The sequence below is a fragment of the Nicotiana tabacum genome, chromosome 24, assembly GCF_000715075.1.
Source record: "Nicotiana tabacum cultivar K326 chromosome 24, ASM71507v2, whole genome shotgun sequence".
NCBI classification, from domain to species: Eukaryota; Viridiplantae; Streptophyta; class Magnoliopsida; order Solanales; family Solanaceae; genus Nicotiana; species Nicotiana tabacum.
The window spans coordinates 47,512,574-47,521,722 of NC_134103.1; the positions used below are offsets into that span (position 1 = coordinate 47,512,574).

The 9,149-nt window shown below is 39.6% G+C and overlaps 1 protein-coding gene across 1 annotated transcript; it reads right to left on the reverse strand.

Moving 5' to 3' along the window:
- Window positions 1-2,287: 2,287 nt before the first annotated feature.
- On the reverse strand, window positions 2,288-2,695 carry LOC107790497 (uncharacterized). Its single transcript, XM_016612418.1, has one exon. The coding sequence runs from the start codon at window positions 2,693-2,695 to the stop codon at window positions 2,288-2,290; it is 408 nt and encodes a 135-aa protein (XP_016467904.1).
- Window positions 2,696-9,149: the final 6,454 nt, after the last annotated feature.

Sequence of the window (9,149 nt, forward strand, 5' to 3'; positions counted from 1 at the left end):
GACCCTCGTCCATTACACTTGTTAGAAAAACTGACTCCGTCGATGATTGTACAAATTACTGGGAGATTCTGTCTTTTCTTTTTGGAGATCTTCTTTCTCAACATCAAAACCTAACAATTTTGCACCTATCACCATTTGTGTTCATTGTCCAAACACCCTTACTCCCAAAATAACTTTTAACTGAGTAACTTTTGTTAACCCTTGAAACATTGTTCAATCCTTTAAGCCTTTTGTTCGTCAGAAAAAATCACAAATGGATTTATGCCTTTGCCCATACGGTTTATGCCCAGCAATCTTTGCTTTATATAGCGGGAAAACTGTAACCAATTTTGCGGCCTTGTCTTTGCTTTGCTTTGACAAAATTAGACTGAAAGGGACTCAAAAAAGTAATGTGAAAGAAAATAAGAAGGTGAACTAAATAAGTATTATAACTTAATCAAGAAGTTTCCCTTTCAGAGGAAAAAATAAGAAAGGACTTATCTGGAGGAAATATGCTGACTTCAATGAACATGACATATACTTTGGTCTGGATGCCCGATCCGTTTGAACCGTCTAATTCTCGAAATTTGTTGTAAGCTTAATTATGAAACTGAGTTTTTTGTCTTAATCATGCTTGTGTCGGGATGTATGAAGCCTTAAATCGATCAATGATGCCCTTTGTAGGTTTTCACCAATTGACCTCTCTCATTTGCCTTTCTCTCAACTCACCATTGCCTTATAGTGCCCGTGAAGGTTTTCACCAATAAGACTCTTTTATTTATTTTTTCTCTCTTCAATGGCTGAGGCATTACCCATAGTATACTGACTTAGCATTCTCAAAAGTTGATCAGAAGGTCTTAGCAGGGAAAGGTAAAAAGAACTATTTAACTGAATTACAACTTTTGGAACCATTTTGATGGAACAATCATCAAAAAATAAAATAAAATCATGCCCCAGTTTATTTGAATACTGGGGAAATGTGGATTTTTGTTTTGGTGTGACCGAACCCTAGAGTGAGGCTACCTACGATTCTTTAGGAATCAGGTCGGACGTAGTTCAATTAACATGAACTTGTTTTGATGAAATTTATCTATTTTATTTTTTCGATTAAGTACATTGGTTCCAAAAGAGGGGAAAACAAGGAAATATAAACAAGGCTTCAAAGGGCTAACTAGGGTTAACCAGTGTTTGGGTAGCGAGAATGATAGCCTTTCATCATCCCAACCTGAGAATGCTAAGTATAAAAGTGACCCAACAGAGGCATGTCAGACATAGTATCTCTTGACCGCATCTGTGTTGATGGATATATCAGTCACCTTTCCTTCTATATCTGACAAGTGTAGAGCTCATTTTGACAATACTTTCTTGATGAGGTAAAGATCTTGCCAATTCGGGGCGAACTTTCCTTTTGCTTCTTCCTGGTGCGGAAAGATACGTTTCAAAACAAGTTGTCCTACCTCGAATTGGCTTGGGCGCACTTTCTTATTGTAAGCGCGTTCCATTCTTTGTTGGTATAACTGACCAAAACAAACTGCCGCCAAATGCTTTTCATCAATCAAACTCAACTATTCCAATCGAGACTTGACCCAGTTAGTGTCATCGATCCCTGCTTCAATAATGATTCGGAGAGAGGGAATCTCAACTTCAGCAGGTATAACTACTTCAGTGCCATAAACTAATAAGTAGGGCGTTGCGCCAACTGATGTACGTACAGTTGTCCGGTATCCCAAAAGAGCAAAAGGCAGTTTCTCGTGCCATTGCCTAGACCATTGTATCATCTTCCTAAGAATCTTCTTGATGTTCTTATTCGCAGCTTCAACAACTCCATTAGCTTTGGACCGGTAAGGAGTAGAATTGTGATGCTCAATTTTAAATTGTTCACATACCTCCTTTATCAGATGACTATTCAAATTAGCAGCATTATCTGTGATAATGATTTTTGGAATACCGAAACGACAGATGATGTTGGAGTGAACAAAGTCTACTACTACTTTCTTGGTAACTTCTTTCAATGTAATAGTTTTACCCATTTGGTGAAGTAATCAATTGCAACAAAGATGAATATGTGCCCATTTGAGGCTTTTGGCTTGATTGGTCCAATGAGGTCCATTCCCTAAGAAACAAAAAGCCAAGGAGCCGACATAGGATACAACTCTGAAGGAGGTGAGTGAATCAAGTCACTGTGAATCTGACACTGGTGGCACTTGCGAACAAAACGAAAGCAATCTCGCTCCATAGTAAGCCAATAATATCCTGCCCGAAGGATTTTCTTTGCTAGAACATATCCATTCATGTGCGGACCATATACTCATGTATGCACTTCATTCATAATCATTTCAGCTTCTTTGGCATCCACACATCTCAACCAATTCAAATCCGGAGTCCTTTTGTATAGGATTTCCCCACTAAAAAAGAAACCATTAGAGAGTCGCCTAATAGTTCTCTTTTGATCCCTATTAGCATGTTTCAGATATTCTCTTGTTTTTAGATACTGTTTAATATCACGGTACCATGGTTCACCATCTGGTTCTGCTTCAATTATGTTGCAATAACCATGTTGATCCCGAATTTTAATTTCTAATGGGTCAATGTGAGTATTACCCGGGTATAGAATTATTGAGGCGAGGGTGTCCAAGGCATTAGCTAATTCATTGTGAAACCTAGGAATGTACCTGAACTCGATGGATTTGAACCTTTTGCTAAGGTGTCCACACATTGTCTATATGGAATGAGCTTGATGTCTCGAGTCTCCCAATCACCTTGAGCCTGCTAGTGGGCATCGACTTCTGAAAGATGTACTTCATGGGATCCATTCGGGATATGAGGTAAGTTGTATAGGCCAAAAGATAATGCCTAAGCTTCTAGGCGACCCAGGTTAAGGCGCAACATGTCCTTTCCAAAAGAGTGTATTTGGCCTCATAAGTGGTGAACGTTTTTCTCAAATAATATATTGCTTGTTCCTTTTTGCTTGCGGCATCATGTTGGCCCAGAACACAACCAAAGGAACTATCCATTACTGACAGATATAAAAATAGTGGTCTACCAGGTTCCGGCGGGACCAAAATAGGGGGATTTGACAAATATTCCTTGATCTTATCAAAAGCTTCTTGGCACTCATCTGTCCACTTGATAGCAGCGTTCTTTTTCAAAAACTTGAAAATGGGCTCACATGAGGTTGGAAGTTGCGCGATGAACCTGCTGATGTAATTCAACCTCCCGAGTAAACTCATGACTTCTATTTTGTTCTTCGGGGGAGGCAAATCTCGAATGGTCTTTTTCTTGGAGGGATCTAACTCAATGCCTCTTCGACTAAATATAAAACCCAAAAGCTTCCCAAAAGGAGCTCCAAATGCGCATTTGGCTGGATTGAGTTTGAGATTGTACCTTCGTAGCCTTTCAAATAACTTTTTCATGTCTTGCACATGGTCAGCTTGTATTCTGGACTTAATGATCACATCATCAACATACACTTCAATCTCTTTGTGCATCATCTCATAGAATATGGTAGTCATGGCTCTCATGTAAGTTTCCCCTGCATTCTTCAAACCAAATGGCATGACCTTATAACAATAAGTTCCCCATGGAGTGGTGAAGGCAGTGTTTTCTGCATCTTCTTCATCCATCAGAATTTGGTGATACCAGGCATAACAATCCACAAAATATTGGATCTCATGTTTAGCACAATTGTCAACAAGGATATGAATGTTGGGTAAGGGAAAGTTGTCCTTCGAACTTGCTTTGTTTAAATCCCTATAGTCAACACAAACTCTGATTTTCCCATCCTTTTTTGGCACTGGCACAACATTTGCTAACCATGTGGTATATCGGACGAACCTGATCACATTTGCACTTAGTTGCTTTGTGATTTTCTCTATAATCTTATCACTCATGTCTGTCTTAAACTTCCTTTATTTTTGTTAGATTTGTGGAAAATTAGGGTATGTGCTAATCTTATGAACCGCTAAATCGGCACTCAAACTCGGCATGTCATCATACGACCAAGAAAATACATCTCTATACTCGAACAAAACTTGAATTATGGCATCTCTTGTCTTTTGTTCAGTATGAATGCTTATTTTTGTTTCTCTGGTTTCTTCAGGACTTCCCAGGTTAATTGCCTCTGTTTCATTTAAGTTAGCTTAGGCTTATTCTCAAATTGATCAAATTCCCTTTTTATCTCCTTAAAAGCCCCATCTTCATCATACTCAACTTCTTAATTCATTATTTCGAGATTAGACAGCTTTTTAAGATCTGGGCATAAATTCCGCATGCATGTCATGTTTTTAAAGCCAACGTGAACAAAACTGAAAATGATAATAAATTAACAAAAATTAGGGAAAGGAAAAGACAGAATTTTACTATGAAACTGGAACTTCATTTCATTGAATTTGAAAGGATAGAAGTGTTAACATTAAAGCAAAGCAATTAAACTAAAATATCTGGATTACAACCCTTAAAATAATCCAAATACAGAAAAAGCAACAAAACAGACTATCAAAACTCCTTACTGATGGGAAGCGGAGTTGCTTCCCAGTTGTTGAGCGAGGTATCTGGACCAATCAACTGACCACTTGCACGGCTAAGGCCCTCACCAACTTGAACCATATTGATCTCATAGAACATCTCCTTGAGAACCTGGCAAACTTCATCAATGTCATCCTGAGTAGAGGGATTTTGGACTTCTTCAAATTGTGGCTTGACAAAAGAGTAGGCAATGTAAGGGATTGGTTTGGAAAAATTCCAACCATTTTTTTGTGGGCCTTGGCTCTGTCTATGTTGGCTGATGTTGGTTTAAAACCCAAGCCAAAGGTATATTTCTTCGAAAAAGGAGAAATAGGGTTCACAATTCCCTGCAGAGAGGATCCTAATCCTTTTCCTGGTTTATAGCCGTTCCTTAACATCAGCGCAGCTACCATCATGGATGTGGTTGAAAGACGGGGATGCAGAATTGGTTTTCCTTCTTCCACTTGGTCAACCTCAATCACCTCAAAAGCTTAATATATGATGGATTCACACCCTTCCTTGACCTCGATACATGGAAGGGACGGGTCTTTATAGACGGATGAGTCGTCCTCCCTACGAACAACAATTTCTTGTATGTCATACTCGAATTTGACCATTTGATGTAGGGTGGATGGTACAGCTCTGGCCATATGGATCCACGGCCTTCCCAGAAGAAAATTATAAGAAGTTTCCATATCCAACACTTGAAAGACAATGTTGAAATCAACCGGGCCGATTGTCATGGTGAGTTCGATTTCCCCAATAGTGTCTCTTTTTGAACCATCAAAAGCTCTGATGCTGACATTACTAGTTCGAATTCTGTTAGTGTCAATGTTCAGCTGTTGTAGAGTAGAAAGAGGGCATACATCTACACTTGAGCCTCCATCAATCATGACTCATTTTACGTAGTGCCCTTCACATTTGACCATAAGATGCAAAGCTCTATTGTGCCCCGCTCCTTCCTCAGGCAAATCATCATTGCTGAAAGTAATTCTATTTACTTCAAAGAATGTTTAAGCCATTTATTCTAGATGATTCACCGTTGTCTTTTCTACGATATATGCCTCGTTCAGAGTTTTGATCAACACACGGCGATGCTCTTTCGAGTGCAAAAGCAGAGATAACAAAGATATCTGAGCAGGGGTTTTCCTTAGTTGGTCAATGATTGAGTAATCTTGCATTTTCATCTTCTTAAGAAATTCCTCCGCTTCTTTTTCTACAATGGGTTCTTTCAGTAGCAAGTGACTTTCCCTGCCTTGCTTAGCTTTTCTCAATTCCTCTAGTGAGTAGCACCTTCCAGAGCGGGTCAAGCCCCCATTTCATCTATTTCTTCAACTATCTCTTTTCCTTTGTATGTCATGACAGTCTTGTTATAATTCCAAGGAATAGCTTTCGTGTTTGTCACTGGGAGTTGTGCAACAGGGCAAATCACGATAGACTCTATTATATTTCTCAAACCATTATTCGGAACGATCTTTTGAATGCCCCAGGGATGTAAAAATTTTGCCCACCCCATTGAACCTCAACTCTATTTGTGCTTCCAGCGACATAGAGAATCGATTTTCCCAAACCTACCAAGTTCAAGCTAGAACTCGCACCTTTCACAATCAACGATACCAATTGCGGTGGGCTTACTATCACTTTTGGTTCTTTCCCTATGGTTCCAACAACCATCTCTGTCTTGCCAGACTGCGTATAATCCCGATCATCACAAATCATCCCAATAAAATGTGTATTATTATGAGTTGGGAGTGGATTGTTTGTGATATTAGGAGTATCCTCATTGTTTGTCACCACAATTGCCTTTGCTTCAACTAAATCTTCAATGGCTTTCTTTAACGTCCAATAATTTTCGATACTATGACCTTGGGTGTTAGAGTGATACTCACATTTTGCATTTGAGTCAAAACCTTTCAAATTTGGATTCAGATAACGCGGCATGATAGGTTCAATCAACCACAACTGCATCAATTTTCGAAATAGGTTTGTATATGATTCTCCAATTGGGGTGAACTCTTTCTTTGGCTCCTGTTCTCTCACATATTCCTATCGGGAACGCGGATTATATGGTGCCTGAAAATTCGGCCGGATTTGACTGGAGCCTTGTGGAATCGGTGCCCGCCATTGTTGGTGATTGTGAGGCCTAGCATAAGCCTGCGTATTAAACACTGTGTATTGTTGTAGGGAAATGGAGTATCGGGGACCCTGATGTGGATAATAATGTTGAGGAGAATTGGATTGTCCTTGTTGGAATTGCACATAAGAGGGAACTATTCCTCTTTGAACTCCCCCGAACCCAGATGCCATCATGGATCCTTCCTCTTTCTTTTTTCGATTTCCGAAACTGCCTGACCCGCTTTGAATTGCTTGTGTGGTTGCCTTAAGAGCTGTCTGACTCACAATTTTGCCCGAATTCATGCCATTCTCAACTATTTCTCCAATCTTAATCGCCTCAGCGAAGGGTTTACCAATGGCGGCCAACATGCAATGGAGGTAATCAGGATCCTGAGCTTGGAGGAAATAGTCAATCATTTCTGCCTCTTTCATTGGCAGTTTGACCCTAGCAGCCTACTCTCTCCACTTGATTGCATATTCTCTGAAACCTTTTGTTGGTTTCTTATTTATGTTGACGAGAGAGGAACGGTCTGGCACTCTATCAATATTGTACTAAAACTGTTGGATAAAATTTTGAGCCATGTCGTTTCAAACATGCCAGTGAGAGATGTCTTGAACTATGAACCATTCTGAAGCAATTCCTGTTAAACTTTCCCAAAATAAGCCATGAGTAATTCTTCTTTGCTTCCTGCTCCCCTCAATTGGTTACAATACCTCTTCAAATGGGCAACGGGATCACCATGCCCATCATACCTGTCAAACTTAGGGGTCTTGAAGCCGGGTGGCTAATGAACATAGGGGAACATGCATAGATCGTTAAACAAAACACTCTTGTGGCCTCCCAAACCCTATATGTTTCTCATGGTTTGTTCCAAGCTTTTCATTTTTCTGGTCATTTCCTCTTGTTCCATATTCTTGTCGGGCTTTTCGATCTCGATTGGGAACATGTTCTGAGGAGTATGCTTGTATGAATCTGGAACCTTGAAAGTCAGTTCTGGAGAGTAATGTTGGGCATCATGAGCATTTAATTGTGGATCATTGTTGGACTTTTGAGCAAGAGCCGGTTGAGAGACAGTGAAAGCATAAGTAATGGGTACAGTAGGTATGTCATTTCGAGGGGTGCGGTTTGAGGACGTGGAATGGAGGTACTGGGGATAGTGGGAAGGTTAGTGCTCGGGCTGAATCCGGGTTGGTACAATGGGTTACTTGTTATGGAGACGGGCACTTGAGTTGCAACTGACACATTATGAAGATTATCCGAAGGCCCTATGGGTAGTGGGGGCGGTGGATATCCATTCACCCAGGCTTGGTACATCTCTGCCAATTGTTGCTTCAACACTCTTACTTCTTCAACTAGTCCCAAACCTTGGTCGACCAATTGTCCATGGACATCATCATTATCTGACTCATTCTCACTTTTGTTTTCCATTCTACTTTTTCCTTTTAATCTCGTGTTGTAAGGGTGAGTCGCCAGTTTAAACCACAAACCAACCACCTCTGTTTAACTTTATCTTTAAAATGACAAACAACAAACGTGTTAGAGTTAGGCATTTTGCATATATTAATCACACATTATATGTCATGCACCTAATGCCATTTTCATTTCTAAAATGAGCTTGGAAGGCTTCATGCTTCATCCCGGCTTATTGGTTTATTTCCTCGTGAATTTAACTCTCTTTTTTTCTCCTTTTTTTTTTCTTTTTTGTTGTCTTAATTTTTTTTCTTTCTTTTTTTTAAGATTAATTTTGGCTATGATCGCATCCGATGAAGATTGCCTACGTATCATGACGCCTCATGAATCAGACCATTATATAGTTCAGGGGAAAATAATGACAATTTTGATGATTTTTTTAATGTAAAAATAAAACAACCTAAAATGTTTTTCATTCATTTTCAATCAATTTTTTTATATACAACAAGAGAAAAGGAAATATATAGAAGCTGACTCTACTAACTCTAAAGACATAAAACATGACTGGAATAAAACAAACTTTGATAAGAATAAAAGACTCCAAATATAAAATTAAAAATGCAACAAACGAAAATGAAACTAAAAGCTAATTGACTGTACTAAAACTTTAATCCTCAATGGTCTTCTTGCTTAAATTGATATCATCAATGATATGCATCTCTTGGCCTCCACTCTCCCCCCAAAGTCTCGTACAAATTCTGAAACACCGCCGGCAACTGTGGAACGAGGGCACGTGCCTGTTGACCAACTTTCCCATTGTTAGCCAATCGAAGTACTTGATCTCTAGCTTTCCCCATATTCACGTGACAATTCTGTAACCACATCTGGGTAGTGTTGAGGGCGTGCCCCATCTGAGCCTCCCGTCTCTCATACTATTCAATACGACGGTTTAGAACACCTCTCTCTATCATCCACTGACGCCGCTCTGCCTCAAAATCTGCATGTTGATGATCCCTCTTCTGCCTTTTATTTCTTCTAATTGTGCGTGAAGCTGACCCTTTGAGTGTATCCAATGGACCCTTTCTCTTTCAAACTGCTCTTTCTGCTACTCAAACTCCAATTGTTGCTGGTGTGCATTCTC